We start from the raw sequence: 17,991 nt of genomic DNA on the forward strand, positions 1-17,991 counted from the left end.
GGCCTGGCTTTTCCTGCTCCTCAGCACCCCCAATCAGGGGGGGAGGGCAGGGGAGCCAGGCTGGGCATTACCCCTCCCAAACACCATGATTGGGGCAAGGGGAAGACAGGGCAGCTGGGCCTGGCATTGCCCCCTTCCCTGTGACCTGATTGGGGGGCTGGGCCAGACATTGCCCAATGTAGGTGGGGGAGGGCACGGCAGCCAAGCCTGATCAGGGGGGAGGGCAGGGCCACCAGGTGGGCATTGCCCCCTCCCCAGCACCCTGATGGGCAGGCAGGCACCCTGGCATGCACCTGCATCCAGTAACAGCTCGATTTGGCCTCATTGAAGCCAGATTGGGCTGCTGCAGTCCAGGATTGCTGCCGGGGGTGGGGCAGGCAGCCTGATATGCTCGGGCTCATGGCACCAGCTCAATTCAGCCCCATTTGCTGGGGGTGGGGGTGGGCAATGCAGGCCGAGATTGCTGGAGTAGAGGTGGGGAAGGTGGACTAGGGTGCTTTAGCACCCAGCAGCAGCCTGATTTGGGCCAGAACGAGCCGCTGCAGGCTGGGATCGGGCCACTGCCGGGCACCACAGTGCTCCAGGCCACCTTCCCCACCCCCAGCGATACCGGCCTGCAGTAGCCTGGTTTGGCCTGATTTGGGCCATATAGGGCCGCTGCAGGCGAGGATCGCTGGGGGTGGGGGGAAAGATGGCCTGGGGCACTCTGGTGCCCAGCAGCAGCCCGGTTTGGCCCAATTTGGGCTGGATTGGACCGCTGCTTATAGGAAGCGTTGCCCAGGACACTCCTCATATCTGCACTACGGGCGCACCAGCACACCTGCTCTTTGGGATAAGAGATTTGTTGTCAGGAACACGGCTCGCCTTTTATAGGTATAGATAGGTTGTCTCATCATGATCAACTCTCTCAGTATTTGAAACAAAGAAAGCTGTCAAGTATTTCAATGGTTGAGCATAATTGAGATGGCACCGTTTGTGGCAAAGGCCTTCAGCCCAACACCATTGCTTTGCTCTCCCTTTAGGGGTAGGGCCATGGTACCGTGAGAGAGCATCCAATCAGCATGCAGAAGGTCCCAAGTTCAATCCTCAGCATCTCTAGTTAAAAGGATAAGATCACAGAAGATGTGAAAGATTTCGAACTGAGTTCCTGGAGAGCAGCTCCCAGTCAAAGTAGAAAGCTATGACCTTGATCGATGGACCAATGGTCAGATTCAGTCTGAGGCAGCTTCATGTGTTCAACTCCTCCTAATCCACTAGGTTTCCAAATGTGCTTTACAACAGAAATGTGCTCTGGAGCCACAGCTGAGAGACAGCATGGGGGCAACTGTGGACAGAAACATCTGGCAGGATTGGGCTTTTGGAGGAAGAGGCTAAATAACACAGACTGCTCACTTCTTATGGGGCAAGATGCAGCCAAATGGAACATCTGGCTGATGCAACATGTAGGATGCTATGGTTGTTGTGGGTTTTCCGGACTGTATTGTCGTGGTCTTGGCATTGTACGGCAATACAGCCCAGCAATACAGCCTGGAAAACCCACAACAACCATCGTTCTGCGGCCGTGAAAGCCTTCAACAATATTTAGAGTGCTACTTAGAGGGCTCATCTATGTCTATGGAGATCGGAGTTCGAATCCTCACTTGTCTCACTTCCGTCAATTATTTTTTTCCTCAGCCTAACTTATAAGAATAAAAAGGGAGAAGCACAGATAAGATCCTGAACTCCAAGGCAGAAGGGCAAGATTTAAATGTTACATGATTGAATGTAATTACATTGGTCAGAGGTTATTTTAGAATCCAAATATGTAGCCAGTAAAGAGTTTCTGCGGTTCCACAGTGGAACTCTGAAGCGGTGTAGCAGAAGAAAAGAAAGGAGAAGGGGCATGGCTCTAGCTCTAGAAAGTTAACTTCATGTCTGCGACATCTTTACACAAAGGGGATACAGACAGAAAGCGAATACCATTTCTGTCCATCCCATCTTATATTAAGCTGATGAGACAATATATGTCCACTGGCAAATGGAAGCCAGTTTTATCCTTGCCACATATATTATGGAGGAAAAGTTTGTCACATGTCACCACATTCATTAAGAATGGAACCTCCATGTACCAAGGCAGTATACCTCTGACTACCAGGCGCCAGTTTTTGTGTGACTCTCTCCTTGTCAAGTTCTGAATGTGAGATGCCTAGTGCTTGCTCATCAGTTCTTGGGAACAGATAAGGGCAAGTCCTATAAGAACAGGAGAGCCCTGGTAGACCAGACCAGTGGTCCAGTATCACGTCTCAGGTAGTGGCCAACCACTTGTTCCAGAGGGGCCAACTAACAGGGCAGAGAGATGAAGGCCTGTCCCTGATGCTGCCCCTCCAGCAAGGGTATTCAGAGCTTTGCTGCCTCTGTTACCTACAAGGAAGTTCATGTGGTTTGTTTTTATTAATCACCCGCAGAACAGATTAACCAACTTTTGCCAAGAGGAACTGAAACAAGAAGCAAGTGGCTGCTTTTCTCCAGCACAGTTTGTATCTTGGGAAATATTTTCCACAAAATAAATAAATGCAACCTCTTCCATCTCACTCCATCTAAATATTTATTAGTCTGAGCAAATCTAGCTTTGCACTAAGAGTAAATGATCAGTTTGGTCAGAATGCTCCTAGCCAGTAATGAATTCAGATATTTATATTCTTACTGCATCACTAGACTGCCTTTTCCTTGAAGGACCTCAAAATTTTGTATGTGGTTCCCCTCCCAATTTCATCATCACAACCGCCCTGTGAGGTCAGGTGAAGAGAACGTGACTGGCTCAAGGTCTTTCACTAGTTTAATAGCCAGAAAGGGATTTGAACCCAGGATTCCCGAGTCCCTTAAAAGGCTAAAGCCAAGTGCTCTAAATCTAAGAGCCATTAAATGGGCAAAGTCCTAATTTCAATGGATTTCCAAAACTTTTGCTACTTGAGGTACAGTTTAGGGGGGGCAAAGATAGAAAGTTTGGCTCATGAACACAAGTTCTTTTACACATCTTAAAAACAAACCAAAAACCCTACCTTCCTCATATGTATATTTGCATGTATATCTGTGTGAGGCGTTGTTCTATGTGCCCCTGAGCGGGACCAAGTCCAGAACAAGGACTCTTGCAGGGTTGTAACATGCAGATTTCTCAGACAGCAGGTAATTCCACTGTACATCTGCACCAGGAGTGATTTAATGATCCCCTTACTCCTGATCCAGGGATACTGGCAATGAAGGATGATTGGAAAGAGGCAAGAACCAAGACACAACTCATACAGAGACATAACATTCTTCCTGATTGAGGGAAAGAGCCTGAGTCATTTCATCTTCTCTAGGGGCATGCTAGGGCTTCCCCTGTGCTTCTTACTTACCCCTAGAGCCATCGGTTCACCCCGATAAAACGTCTTCAGTGGCCGTGGCATAGAAGGCCTTGTTATGGCCTTTGAGATGGACGCCAGTGTTGCAGGGTTCCTTTGGTCCATGGTGGCTAGTGCGAAGGTTCTGATGGCAACTAGGATCTGGAAGCGATGCTTGGGTTCAGAAGAGGTTGAGCAGACGGAGAAGTGGAGGGGAGGGAAAGACAGAAATCAGAGCAAGTATTTTCAAGTAGGAGCCAACTTAGAAGGAGGAAGCAAGCATCCTCTTGTACTGGGGTTGCAGCAAGAGGAAAGGGACTGGAATATGCTCCCTTGTGTCACTGGGTCATAAGGCAAGCAAGGAGGATTAATTGGTTAATTAATCGGTTAATTAATAAACCACAGTTGCTTGGCACAGCTATGACCTCAATTTGCAATTTTCATCACACCCCTAAGCGCACAATCCTGCCTTCCCCCAATCCTCTTTCTACTCTGGAAGTAAACCTAGAGGCTGAATATTATTGACACAGAGAATAGTGTGAGAGACTCCAGACCACACCCTGGCATTCTGTGCTAACCAAGGGGTGTACTGTTTGGTCTCATAATAAGCTGGATCCTACAATTCTCAAGGAAAGATAGAAAAAAATCTTCTTTCCCCCTCCCTCTGCTTTCCCAGTTGTGGTGACCTCCTCTAAGAAGTGTTTTTATCTATCCATCTCCACCCCATCAACTGCATGCTGGTCAGTAAAGTTGGCACGTTCTTGATTCTGGGTGCAGAAGGGTGCATAGTGCAAAGATCACAACCTTGGTTGCACCTGTAAAGTTGGTTTAAGGGCATTAGGGGAAACGGGTCCTGTGATTGTAGGTGGCCTTTGGAAGGGCCCAGCGGTCTCCTTCTGCTGTCTGACAAATTTGGGCTGCAGGGGCTTCCTAGAAGGGTCGGTCCTTTCCTGCTCCCACAAAACTTCCTCTGAGCTTGAACTCACTTTCAGCAGCAGGCAGAAGCTGAACTAGTGGACCAGTGAAGCAGAGAGAGACTTGGCACCCTGCCTGCTGACCTGACCTATTGGCAGCTGTGGGCAACAGGGCAGTGACTAAGGGCCAAGCTACAAGTGACGAATGACACTTGCCTGGCAAGTGAACAGACTCACGTGTATTCCTCCCTGCTCACTTGCCATTCACTTGCACTCCACTTGATCAAGTGGAAAGATGGGTGGTGGTGGTAGCATGGATTTCATCGCAGGGTTGCTACCTTTCCAAGAGGGGCCTGGAGATCTTCCAAAATATAACTGATCTCCAGCCTACAAAAGCGGAATCACGTCCTCGCTGAGTTCCCTCCCCTCCATGCTCTATTTGTGGCCGAGGCAGCCTCGGGGGGGGGGGGCCCTCTGCCCAACTGCACAGCAACCAGAGGACTCACCCACACCAGCAGGCCAGGCGGGCAGCTTTATTTCCCGAGCACAGCAAGGTGAAAATCCATCCAGGGAACCAGGCGGGCTGTGCCCCCTCGCCCTGATCCACAACGCCGGTGCAGGAGGCAACGTTTCCCCCACAGCTGCTCCAGGGCTCAGTCCTAGCAGGAACTCCGAGCGCAGCTCCAGACGCCCCGGAGGGGAGAGGGAGCAAAGGAGGGGCTACGGGGATGTTGACCACGGGAGGGCGTGGGCTCGGCAGCACCCCAGCTTGATCGGGACAGAAAGGTAGGATTGGAGTCCAGCGACGCCTGAGAGAGCAACCAGATTTCCAAGCAGGGGCAGCCGAGAGCCCACGCCCCCTGCTTAAGATGGAGCTGCGATTCTCTGGGGGGAGTGCGCTCTCTGCTCGGAGGCCACCGGAGGCGGGCCATGGAGGGAGCGCGGGGGAGGGCGGGCAGCCCCCGGATCGCATCGCTTTGCACAGATTTCAGCTGGAGAAAGCTCCGCCGCGATCTTCCAGCAGCAGAGCCATGGTAACCGAACCGGGTCAGAGGCGGAGAGAGGCCCGGGTGGTCCCTTGAGCGCCTGGGAAGGGAGACAAGAGGACCGACCTTGCCAAAATGACGCAGTCAGTATTCTTCTTGTTGTTGTTACAGATTTGCACATTTGCAGGGTTGCACAGGCAAACAACGACAAACCACCCCTGTTAGCCTCTTGCCATGAAAACCCCAGCAGGGGTCGCCTATGACCTGAGGACAGGATTTCATTTTTCAAACCCTATTTCATGTGCATTGAAATGTCTTTGAAATTGACAGTACATAGTGCATAATCCGCCCTGACCTGGATAGCCCAGGTGAGTCTGATCTCGTCAGATCTCAGCAGCTAAGCAGGGTCGTCCTTGGTTATTAATTAGATGGGAGACCTCCAACCGAAACCAGGTTTGCAGAGGCAGGCAGTGGCAAACCACCTCTGATAGTCTCTTGCCATGAAACCCCAAAAGGGGTCGCCAGAAGTCAGCTATGACTTGAGGGCCCTCTCCACCACCACATTGTGTAATCCACCTTCTGTCTCAGTGAGAAAGGCAGATTATTATCATTATCATTGTTGTTATTGTTATTGTTGCTGGCTGTTTGTCGAATATCTCAATTGTTGCTAGAGGCTGCGTAGAGGGGGTACATAAAGCAATGTACTGAAGAATTTTGGTAGGGTAGCCGCGTTGGTCTGTAGTAGAAGAGCCAGATTCAGGTCCAGTCGCACCGTAAAGACCAACGCTTTCAAGAGCCAAAGCTCTCTTGGGGAGCTCTGAAGAATGGTTGCTTTGTTGCTTACTGACGAATTGTGCCTTTGGAATCAGGCCCTCATTTCAGCCAGCTCGGTGCAAACTCGGTGGCCCTCTATGGACATTTGCATCGGTTGACATTCTTAAAAGTAAATGGACTGAAATATTATGCAGGAGGTGGGAGGGGGAAGTAGTTAGTCTGCTGCAGTGCCATTCTAAAAAAAAAACCCTGCCTGCATAACTTGATGGCTTCAACCAACTTGGGAGTCTTTGTGATTCCGCACACGTTGGATAATGCACTTCCAATCCACTTTATAGATCTTTTGGAACTGATTTTTTTGTGTGCGGAACAAAAAATCCACCTCAAACGATTGATAAAGTGCGTTGAAAGTGCATTATCCAACGTATGTGGAATCAGCCATGGTTAAGCAGTCACTGGAATAATGAGCGATTTAAACAGAAACGGGACACCTCCGTCAGCGCCCACTTTGTCCACGTTGTGAGTGCTTAAAGTTCTATGCGAAGCCCCTCTGCCTCCCGCCTTCTTGGGGCTTTCATTCATCCCCAAACGGCCCGGGTAGCTCGAGGAACCCTGTTCTTTCTTGGCCTGGAGCTGGCCAGCAACGCAACAGGCAACCGGACTGCTGCGACGCAGTTGCGCTCTCCAACCAAAGCTTTGCAAAGAAGCAAGACGCTAAAGACACTTCCCTTCCTCCCCTTCCTTTTCAAATATTTCTAATGCAGGTTGGGGGGGGAGGACTGATAGAGAGGATTAGCCCTTCCCCCGCCTGCCAATTCTGCCCCACAGATGTTTCCTCCCTAGGTGTTTTTTTAAAAAAATTCTACTTTAGAGAAACTCCAGGAACAAAAACTAAAACCTGTGAGGAGTGGAAATACTTCAGGTTCATTCCCTCCCGGGAATGTTTCCTTGCAAGTTGTTACCAGATCAAGACATAGTCACCAAAATTCGCTTTGCAAATGTGGATTTAGGAAAGGTTTTAACTATAGGTCCCAGCAACTGATGAAATGTATGCCCAATGGTCTGATTATCTGGGTGGCTGGCTGGTGGCAGGGGAGGGAACAATATATATGTTTAATCCTGAAAATGAAATCCTGCCCTCCATTCATAGTCATCTATGGCGACCCCTGGTGGGGTTTTCATGGCAAGAGACTAACCGAGGTGGTTTGCCGTTGCCTGCCTCTGTGTAACGACCCTTGTCTTCCTGGGAGGTCTCCATCCAATTACTAACCAAGGCCAACCCTGCTTAGCTTCTCAGATTTGACAGATCAGGTTCTCCTGCTCTATCTAGATCAGGCCATATTTAATCAGTGTATATCAAAAAAGTGTATCTGAAGAAGGGAGCTTTGATTCTTGAAAGCTTATGCACTAAAAATCTTGTTGTTCTCTAAGGTGCCTCTGGACTCAAATCTGGCTGATTTATGAAAATGTAGAATAACAGTTCCTGATAAGATACCTGTGGGTGCCGTGGTACCCACTGATGTGTTTCCTGGTGCTCACTGGTTTCTCCCAGGAAGCAAAACACCAATTCAGGCATTCCTTCATATCATGGAGCAGAAAGTTCTTTGGAGGCGAGACCCCTGAGGACTGCAAGTGGAGCCCATTCATAAGAGGACACAACCTTCCAATATTTTGTGATTCCACCCCATGACAACCATTTGGCTAATGATTCTGTCTCCTGTGGCAAACATTTCATGAAGGTGCTCGGTGCCATTTCTCAAGATTCCAAGATTTAACTTACAGACTGGACAAAGTTCAGAACTCCTCTAGAAACATCACAATGCCAAGTTCTGTAAGGCAGAACTATTCCGGCACGCTTTTGCTATCTAATATTCTTCCATGTATCCAATATTGTTTCATACAGTGGTTAAGAGCAGCAAGCCTCTAATCTGGAGAGCCAGGTTTGAGTCCCCACTCCTCTGCTTGAAGCCAGCTAGGTGACATTGGGTCAGTCACAGCTCTCTCAGAGCTCTCTCAGCTCTACCCACCTCACAGGGTGATTGTTGCGGGGATAATCTTACTACATAAAAGGTGAGCTCTGTTGGTGATGACTCACTTTTTATGTGGCACAGGCACAGTCTGCGCACCAGCAGGAAGGACGGGTCCACCTTCACAGCCCTCTTGACCCCTATCGGGGAGGGGTGGCAGCAAGATGGATGGGCCCACCTCCCAGCACTTCACTGCCACGATCGGCAGGCACCGGGACGGGAAGGGCCTGCCCTCTTGCACAGCCCTCCTCACCCAGTCTGGGGTGGGTGGGCAGCAGGATGGACAGGCCTGCTTCCCAGTACTTCCCCGCTATGATTGGCCAGCACCCGGGAGGTGAGGGCCCACCCACCTGCAAAGCCCTTCAAGCCATGATCGGGCCAGGAACAGCTCCACAGGTCATCCCACTCCTCCCGTCACTGGGCTTGGCCTGATTATGGCAGCACTCGCACCCCTCACTGGGACTGCCCCCTGGCAGTGCTCCTGGCCTCTGCAGCTTTCAGAATCGGGGCTGAATCAGATGGCTGTAGGGCACAGGAGTGCGTCAGGGCCCTTTCTGCCTCCTGTCAGTGCTCCCTGCCTCCACAGCCACCCAAATCGGGCCTAAATTGGGTGGCTGCGGGGCACAGGAGCACTCCAGGGCACTTTCCACCCGCCAGAAGTACTCCTGGCCTCTGCAGCCACCCGAATCAGTGCCTAATTGGAAAGCTGCAGGGTGCAGGAGCACTCTGGGGCCCTTTCTGCCCCCCTGCAGCATTCTCGGGCTCCATGGCTGCCTGATTTGGCCTGAATCAGGGCTGCCTAATGTCCATTAACATTTTCAAACAAATAGCCTTAGGATATCTGTATTGCTGTTATAGTCTTGGAATATTTAGTTTTCTGACTGCACTCCTATCTATGTACAATAGTCCAGGAATGACCCTATTAAGTTTAGTAGAGATGAATTCTGACTAAACATGCCTTGATTGTATATGAGTAACATATGTTTTATTTTGAAGTTTTTTCCATTATGAAAATGCATTTATTTGCTCTCATGTATCCACAGTTTTTCTGCCTCCTTCAAACTGCAATGCAAACTGGTTAAAGACCAAACTTTTCCCCCCAATCCTGTAGTCCCCATACTAGGAGTGAATAGGATTTCCAGCGGCAGCCAGGAACATAACTACAGTTGCAGAAGGCAAGCTTGATGTAATGTACCGGTATTACATTACCGTAAAGGACTGGAAAGAGGAAACCCAAATAATAAACAAGGAAACCACTTGTAATTCTTATTTTAAAAATCCAGCCACTTTGCTGGTTTATTTACAATATTTTGCATTTTTTTAAAAAAGTTAAGATGTTTAGCAAATCCTCTGCCTGATAAGACATGCTGTGCAATTAGCCTTTCGTCAAAAGGGAGTCCAAAATATTAGATCAGGAATGAAGGAGGTCAGGGATGCTCAGGGTACCTCATCCACCTTGGCTGGTCCTGGGAAAGCAGGAGGAGCCCCCTGGTCTGTGTTCTGAAAAACCACTACAGTCTGAAAGAAAGAAGAGACCCCACTCAACACAAGAGCAGAGGCCAGGTTTACCACTGCTCCAGGGTTCAGACTTGGCTATTACGCTATCCGGAGTGGCTTGACTCCTTCAATAGCTCTGGGCATCACATCGAATTATTCTGCCTCACAACAGCACTGATTCTGCAGCCTGTAGGCTAGATCTGGACCTTGGAGGCATTTTATATGGTTCTGAGCAGCTTACTACGTTTGTCCTCCTCACTTTTGCCCATGAGTAGAAACGAAGCTCCAAGCGTCCAAGCCTCTTTTGTGTTCACATCACTGCTCTTATGATCATGTTCCTTTTAGGGAGCCCAAAGGGTCCATTCGCTTGCCTCTTAAGGGCATCTTTCCTCAAACATTCTATAGCACTTCTTGAGAATGACTGCAGACCACCTAAGTGGTCTGAAAGGAAAGTAATCATGTCTACCTGCTTTCCCTTTTAGATGGGAGTGTGGGATGGGCTGCTGAGATCCACATTTGCAGGCCAAAGTCTCTGCCTCCACGCCTGCTTTACTCCTTAATGGGTCCTCGGAGGGGGAGACATCCTGGATCCAGCTCCCACCTCTGAGTAGAATACTATTTTCACCCCCATCTCCCCTAGGACAGAACAATCTCCTCTCCTGGAGACTCCTCCTTTCATTGTGTAACCTTGACTCCCCAGTATAGGCAATTACCGTTTCGCTGTAGGCATTCCGGCAAATGCTGGCACACCCAAAGGCAGCACCAGTGATGGCGATGACGAATTCGAGGATGGTGAACACCAAGAGAATCACACTCATGTTGAACATGACAGCCTGTCGGAGAAGCACAACCTCCATTTCAATGACCCTTGCTTTCCCACCTACACAAACACAGCTGTCCCAAGAACGACTGCATGATACAGATGTTGCACCTGTCCCAGTTGGGAGGAACTCCATTCTTACAGGCTCTGGAGAAGCACAGTGGGTGGGTCCCTCTGGCAACATGAGGCCCAACCCCACATTTGTTCTTCACAAACACCCCAAAGCTGTGTGGGATGAGTCGCACTTCCATTTCTCCTCTCTTTTTCAGATTGGATAATCTGGCCATAGCCGTGTTCTCCAACATGGCACACTTACATGGGGGATGATAATGGCTTCATGGCAAATTTCCTCTGGTACGTGCTCTGTATAATATGAGTCGCACATGTAATGGTATCTTGGATATGCTACATAAACGGAGAGTATCACAATCCCAATGCCAGCTGCCACGGCACTCACAACATTCATTCCCAGCATGCCTTTCACCTATGGGGAGAAATCAAGCCATGAATTCTGCCAAGCTCTTTCCAGATTCCTGTCTACCTCCTCCTCTCGCCCCTTAGCTCTCTTTGCCCTTTATGGCAACCACTAGCAATCCCCTAGCAGGAACAATTCAAAGGCAGACCTGGGATCCATTTTTGGGCACCTCAGAAAAAGAAATACTTGAAATGTAGAAGATGGAGCTGTGGGTCCTTCCTACATGGAGCAAATCCCAAGGCCTGAATCGAAGGAGAACAGGGTCCATGAAGAGGAATGTCTAAATTTTCCTCTCTCCTTCCTGGCATATGTCAGGGGGTTTATTATAACTATGCTACATAATGCAGATGTTCCTATAGAGAAGCAAAAAGGTCCAAAAGATCTCAATCGTTTTTTGTTATTGAACCCATAATTTGTTTCATTTTGCATTGGTTTCGATGAGATACAGGTGCGAAAATGGGTTTGTTTTTCTGGTTTTTTGGTTTGGTCATTGAGTTGCAGCTGACTTATGGCAACCCTGTAGGGTTTTCAAGGCAAAAGAGAACTGGAGATGGTTGACCATTCCCTGCCTTTGAATAGCAATCCTGGACCTTCTTGGTGGTCTCCCCTCCTAGTTCTAATCAGGGCTGGCCCAGCTTACCTTCTGAGGCCTGATGGGATGGAGCTACTCAGGGCTTTTTTTCTGGGAAAAGAGGTGGTGCAACTCAGTAGTGGAACTCAGGACCACACAATGACATCACTTTGGGTCAGCTGGAACAGGGGGGGAGATTTTTAAAGTTTAAATCGCCCTCAGCAAAAATGGTCACATGGCCAGTGGCCTCGCCCCCTGATCTCCAGACAGAGGGGGGTTTAGATTGCCCTCCATGCTGCTGGGGCCACCAACCATGTGACCATTTTCAAGAGGTGCCGGAACTCCGTTCCACCACGTTCCAGCTGAAAAAAAGTCCTGGAGCTACCTAGGACAACTTCTGTTTTTTCATCCAATTTGGACGAGATTTTCCATGGCTGTGTCATTTGCTATGATGATTATCCCTGCAAAAATTCAGGCAGATGGTAGGTATCTGGTCTCATCATCCAAGTCCCAAATTGGTTAGTTACCACTGATAACTTGGAGTCCTTGGCCGCTGCCACAGACAGGGATCCAGAAATGATGTACTGTGGGAGACAGAAAAGGAGGTCAGAACTTAGGAATGCAAAGATCTGAATCTTGTTGTGTCCCTGCCTCCATTCCTCCCAATGACTAGATCAGAGATCTCTAGGACTGGAAATCATTTGATCATCTGGTGAAGATCCTCTAAACCATAAAGAGGACCCAAGATACTTAAATGGAGCCATGTCCTTGAATTCCAAAGAGCAATCAAATCATGGTAGGTGATGTAGATTATGGGGCACAGAAGATCTCATGAAGCCCAGAACATGAATGAAAAAGGGACATCACACATTTCTGAAAGTTCTACCTTGATGATAATTCTAAATTGATGACCTGTTGGGTCATATCCCCAATCCATCTGCTAATTGCAATCATATATAGTCATTGCACAAAATTGTGCTGCTATACAGAAAGTTCTTTGTCAAGGTGCTGCTCATATCTAAGGGTAGAGCATGGGGTGACCCCCCCCCCATAATCTCTACCCACTTTCCTAGGAGCCCTTCAGATGTCACCATGTTTGGAGGGTTCCAAGATTCCATGCAACCAGAGAAAACCCGCCAAATATTGCATTCAGTCCAGAATTTAGTTTTATGGGAAATGAAGCTTTCCTATCTTTAAGGAAAGCTTCTAGTTCCTTTTTTGTGTGTTGTTGCCTAGTCAAACTTTATCAGTGCAATTGATCCATTACAGCTACACAGCTTTAAACAGCTACTGGACTGAACTAGGAAGGCTGGACTCTCCAAAGCATGGTCCTTTGTGGGATGAATGCCTTTAGGGCTGCTTCTTCCAAACATGCATGTGAATAATTACCGGGATTCCAGTCCAGTATGGATTTACGATATGAGTATGAGGGAAATGATCACGATCTGCTATGACTATCACAAGCCCAAAAGCAATTTCCAGAATTCCAATAAGTATCTGTGTGATCTGCCAAGACAGAGTCAAAAGATGTGTTAGCGTCATCATAAATATTGTAAGTTCCACAGCCTAATGAGCAGCAGGACTTGAGTCTCGTGGCGTCTTAGAGACCAACAAACAGGGCTTTTTTTCAGCTGGAATGCAGTGGAACGGAGTTCCAGCACCTCTTGAAAATGGTCACATGGCCGGTGGCCCCGCCCCCTGATCTCCAGACAGAGGGGAGTTTAGATTGCCCTCTGCACCAGCAGTGTACACATGTGGTACCAGGGGCACCACCTCCTGCCAGGAGTTGCCTCCTATGCTGACAACTCACTGAGTTCCACCATCTCTTTTCCCAGAAAAAAGCCCTGCCAACAAGAATTTCAGAGTGTAAGCTTTCAGAGTGTAAACTTTCAAGAGTCAGAGCTCCTTTCTTCAGATGTCGGAAGAAGGGAGCTCTGACTCTTGAAAGCTTATACTCTGAAACTCGTTGGTCTCAAACCACTGGACTCAAACCCTGCTGTTCTACTGCAGACCAACACATCTACCCACCTAAACACACCCAAGGTTCACACAGAATATATGTAGATAGTGAAGAGTTCTGCAGTGGAACTCTGCAGTTCCACAGTGGAACTCTGAAGCGGTGTAGCAGAAGAAAAGAAAGGAGAGGGGGCTTGGTTCTGGCTCTAGAAAGTTAACTTCATGTCTGCTACATCTTTACACAGAGGGGATACAGGAAGAAAGCAAATGCCAATTCTGTCCATCCCATCTTATATTAAGCTGACACTGACAATATATGCCCACTGGCAAATGGAAGTCAGTTTTATCCTTGCCACATATATTATGGAGGAAAAGTTTGTTACATGTCACCACATTCACTAAGAATGGAACCTCCATGTACCAAGGCAGTATACCTCTGACTACCAGGTGCCAGTTTTTGTGTGGCTCTCTCCCTGTCAAGTTCTGAATGTGAGATGCCTAGTGCTCTCTCATCAGTTCTTCTTGGGAACAGATAAGGGCAAGTCCTATAAGGAAAGCCCTGGTAGACCAGACCAGTGGTCCAGTATCATGTCTCAGGTAGTGGCCAGCCACTTGTTCCAGAGAGGCCAACTAACAGGGCAGAGAGACGAAGGCCTGTCCCTGATGCTGCCCCTCCAGCAAGGGTATTCAGAGCTTTGCTGCCTCTGTTACCTACAAGGAAGTTCATTTGGTTTGTTTTTATTAATCACCCGCAGAACTGATGAACCAACATTTGCCAAGAGGAACTGAAACAAGAAGCAAGTGGCTGCTTTTCTCCAGCACAGTTTGTATCTTGGAAAAGGTTTTCTGCAAAATAAATAGATAAATACAATCTCTTCCATTAACTAAATGTTTATTAGTCTGGGCTCACCTAGCAGTGCACTAAGAGCAGAACCACAAGTGACAAATGACACAGGTTGGACACTTGTCAGCTTCCCTCAAGTTTTGATGGGAAATGTAGGCATCCTGGTCTTGCAGCTTCGCTCTCTGACTGCTGTCCAATGGACTTTTCAACTGTCACTTGTCCAACATTCCGCCAAGCTGCCTACATTTCCCATCAAAACTTGAGGGAAGCTGACAAGTGTCCAACCTGTGCCTTTTGTCACTTGTGGTTCTGCTCTAAGAATACATAATCAGTTTGGTCAGAATGCTCCTAGCCAGTAATGAATTCAGACATTTATATGCTTACGGCAGCCCTGAACTGCCTTTTCCTTGAAAGACCTCAAGTCTTTGTATGTGGTTCCCCTCCCAATTTCATCATCACAACTGCCCTGTGAGGTCAGGCAAAGAGAACGTGACTGGCTCAAGGTCCCTCACTAGTTTAATAGCCGAAAATGGATTTGAACCCAGGATTCCCCAATCCTTTAAAAGGCTAAAGCCAAGTGCTCTAAATCTAAGAGCCATTAGATGGGCAAAGTCCTAATTTCAATGGATTTCCAAAACTTTTGCTACTTGAGGTACAGTTTAGGGGGGGCAAAGATAGAAGGTTCAGCTCATGAACACAAGTTCTTTTACACAGCCTAAAAACAAACCTTCCCCATGTGTATATTTGCATGTGTATCTGTCTGAATCATTGTTCTATGTGTCCCTAAGCAGGACCAAGTCCAGAACAAGGACTCATGCAGGGTTATAACATGCAGCTTTCTCACACAGCAGGTAATTCCACTGTACATCTGCACCAGGAGTGATTTAATAATCCCCTTACTCCTGATGTAGGGATACTTGCAATGAAGGATGATTGGAAAGAGGCAAGAACAGAGACACAAATCATACAGAGACACAACAGACACTCTTTCTGATTGAGGGAAGGAGCCTGAGCCATTTCATCTTCTCTAGGGGCATGCTAGGGTTTCCCCTGTGCTCCTTACTTACCCCCAGGGCCATTGGTTCACCTTTATACAGGTTCTTCAGTGGCCGTGGCATAGAAGGCCTTGTTATGCTACTTGAGATGGACGCCAGTGTTGCAGGGTTACTTAGGTCCATGGTGGCTAGCAAGAAGCTTATGATGGCAACTAGGATCTGGAAGAGATTGTTGGGTTCAGAAGAGGTTGAGCAGATGGAGAAGTGGAGGGGAAAGAAAGACAGAAATTAGAGGAAATATTTTTGAGGAGGATCCATCTTAGAAGAACGAAGCATGCATCCTCTTGTACGGGGGAGGCAGCAATAGGAGAGGGACTGGAATATGACCTCTTGTGTCACTGGGTGATAAGGCAAGCAAGGAGGATTAATTGGTTAATTAATAAATAACAGTTGCTTGGCACAGCTATGACCTCAATTTGCAACTCTCGTCACATCTCCAAGCATACAATCCCAATCCTTTTTCTATTCTCTAAGTAAGATTTGGAGCCTGAATACTGATCCAGAGATCAGTGCAAAAGACACGGGACCACACCCTGGTATTCTGTGCTAATCAACGGGGGCGCTGTTTAGTCTCACAGGCAGAATCCTACATTTCTCAAGGATGCACTGTAAAGATGGACAAAACCTTTCTTTCCCCCTCCCTTTCCTTTCCCAGTTTTGGTGGTGACCTCCTCTAAGGGGTGTTTATCCATTCACCTCCACCCCATGGACTGCATGCTGATTAGTAAAGTTGGGGTGTTCTTGATTATGGGTACAGAAGGGGGCACAGGTTTTTTCCCCCTAACTGATGAAGAGAGAGTACAAGGACCACAACCTTGGCCGCATCCCTCAAGTTGGTTTAAGATATTAAGGGGAACTGATTCTGGGATCCACAGAGCGTGGGTGGCCTTTGGAAGGGCCCAGCGGTCTCCTTCTGCTTTCTGACAAACTAGGTTTGCAAGGGGTTCTTGGAAGGGTTGGTCCTTTCCCACTCCGACCAAACTTCCTCTGAGCTTGAACTCACTTTCAGCAGCAGGCAGAAACTGAACCAGCGAAGCAGAGAGAGACTTTGCACCTTGCCTGCTGACCTATTGGCAGCAGGGCAGTGGCCGAGGTGGGGGCATGGATTGGATCTTGCGGGGTTGCCATCATCCAGGTGGGGGCTGGTGATCTCCTGGAATCGCAACTGATTTCCAGACTTCCCTCTGGATGAAATGGCAACTTCAGAGGGTGGAATCGCACCCCCCACAAACACATCCAGTTCCCTCCCCTCCATGCTGTATCTGAGCTCCACCTCTAACGCTTCTGGAATTCCCTTAGCCACATTTGACAACCCTTCTAGGGCCAAACCAACCCCCACCCCTGGTCTTGGAAATCTGCCCACCGCCTCCATTTGCTGCCGACCGCACAGCAACCTGAGGACTCACCCACACCAGCAGGCCAGGCAGGCAGCTCTGTTCCCCTAGCTGAGCAGGACGAAAAACCTCCTCGGGAGCCAGACACAGGCTCTATCCTCTTCACCCTGATCCACAACGCCGGTGCAGGAGGCAACGTTTCCCCCACAGCTGCTCCAGGGCTGAGTCCTAGCAGGGACTCCGAGCGCAGCTCCAGACGCCCCGGACGGGGGCGGGAGCAGAGGAGGGGCTACGGGGATGTTGACCACGGGTGGGCGTGGGCTCGGCAGCACCCCAGCTTGACCGAGGTGGAGCGGCAAGATCGGAGTCCAGGGGCAGCGGAGAGCCCACGCCCCCTTCTTAAGATGGAGCTGCGATTCTCTGGGGGGAGTGCGCTCTCTGCTCGGAGGCCACCGGGCTCGCGGTCCAGGGAGGGAGGGAGAGAGGGCAGCCCCCGGATCGCATCGCTAAGCGCAGAAGCCTCGCTAGAAAAATCTCCGCCGCGATCTTCCCGATGCGGAGCCATGGCAACCGAACCGGGGCAGAGGAGCGGAGAAGCCCGGGTCCCTCGAGTTTGCAACGCAGGGGCTGAGCGCCTGGGAAAGGAGAGGCGGAGAGCGCCAGCTTTGCCAAGATGATGCCGTCTGTATTTGTGTTGTTGTTAAATCTTTGCAAATTTGCAGGGTTGCAGAGGCAGGCAACGGCAAGCCACCTGTTAGTCGCTTGCCATGAACACCCCAGCAGGGGTCGCCATAAGTCAGCTATGAATTGAGGGCAGGATTTCATTTTTCATAGCCTATTACATGTGCATTGAAATGTCTTTGAAATTGACCGTACATAGTGCGTAGTCTGGCCTGACCTAGATAGCCCAGGTGAGCCTGATCAGATCTCAGCAGCTAAGCAGGGTCAGCCTTGGTTAGTAATTGGATGGGAGACCTCCAAAGAAGACCAGGGCTGCAGAGCCAGACAGTGGCAAACCACCTCTGATAGTCTCTTGCAATGAAACCCCCAAAAGGGGTCTCCATAAGTCAGCTATGACTTGAGGGCACTCTCCACCACCACATTGTGTAATCCACCTTGTGTCTCAGTGAGAAAGGCAGATTATCATCATCAATATTGTTATTGTTATTATTGCTGGCTGTTTGTAGAATATCTCAGTCGTTGCTGGAGGCTGGGGGCACATAAAGCAATCTACTGACGATTTTGGGGCAGGTAGCCATGTTGTTTTGTAGTAGAAGAGCAAATTGCTGTGCATTTTATCTACCTGCAATTATTATATTATTTGCAGGATTTTATAGGTGGCAGTTGGGACTAGAGTAGTTTTAAGTATTTGTATTGGG

The 17,991-nt window shown here is 48.8% G+C and overlaps 2 protein-coding genes across 3 annotated transcripts in view; both read right to left on the reverse strand.

The window, feature by feature from the left end:
* The window catches only part of LOC129343533 (membrane-spanning 4-domains subfamily A member 15-like), a 37,075-nt gene extending 31,987 nt beyond the window's left edge, over nucleotides 1-5,088 (reverse strand). For both annotated transcript variants that reach the window (XR_008598302.1, XM_054999787.1), the window contains exons 1-2: nucleotides 4,780-5,088; nucleotides 3,375-3,533 (exon numbers count right to left, since the gene is read on the reverse strand). Coding sequence is in view for 1 of the 2 variants with exons in the window: in XM_054999787.1 (XP_054855762.1) it covers nucleotides 3,375-3,485 (111 nt within the window). In the remaining variant the exon portion in view is untranslated. The remainder of the gene's footprint in view (nucleotides 1-3,374; nucleotides 3,534-4,779) is intronic.
* Nucleotides 5,089-9,323: 4,235 nt separating this feature from the next.
* On the reverse strand, nucleotides 9,324-16,877 carry LOC129343532 (membrane-spanning 4-domains subfamily A member 15-like). Its single transcript, XM_054999786.1, has 7 exons — nucleotides 16,685-16,877; nucleotides 15,291-15,437; nucleotides 12,813-12,929; nucleotides 11,951-12,007; nucleotides 10,694-10,861; nucleotides 10,271-10,390; nucleotides 9,324-9,578 (listed from the first exon to the last, which is right to left on the reverse strand). The coding sequence occupies exons 2-7, from the start codon at nucleotides 15,399-15,401 to the stop codon at nucleotides 9,498-9,500; spliced, it is 654 nt and encodes a 217-aa protein (XP_054855761.1). The 5' UTR covers nucleotides 15,402-15,437; nucleotides 16,685-16,877; the 3' UTR covers nucleotides 9,324-9,497.
* Nucleotides 16,878-17,991: the final 1,114 nt, after the last annotated feature.

This window comes from Eublepharis macularius, chromosome 15, assembly GCF_028583425.1.
Source record: "Eublepharis macularius isolate TG4126 chromosome 15, MPM_Emac_v1.0, whole genome shotgun sequence".
NCBI lineage: Eukaryota > Metazoa > Chordata > Lepidosauria > Squamata > Eublepharidae > Eublepharis > Eublepharis macularius.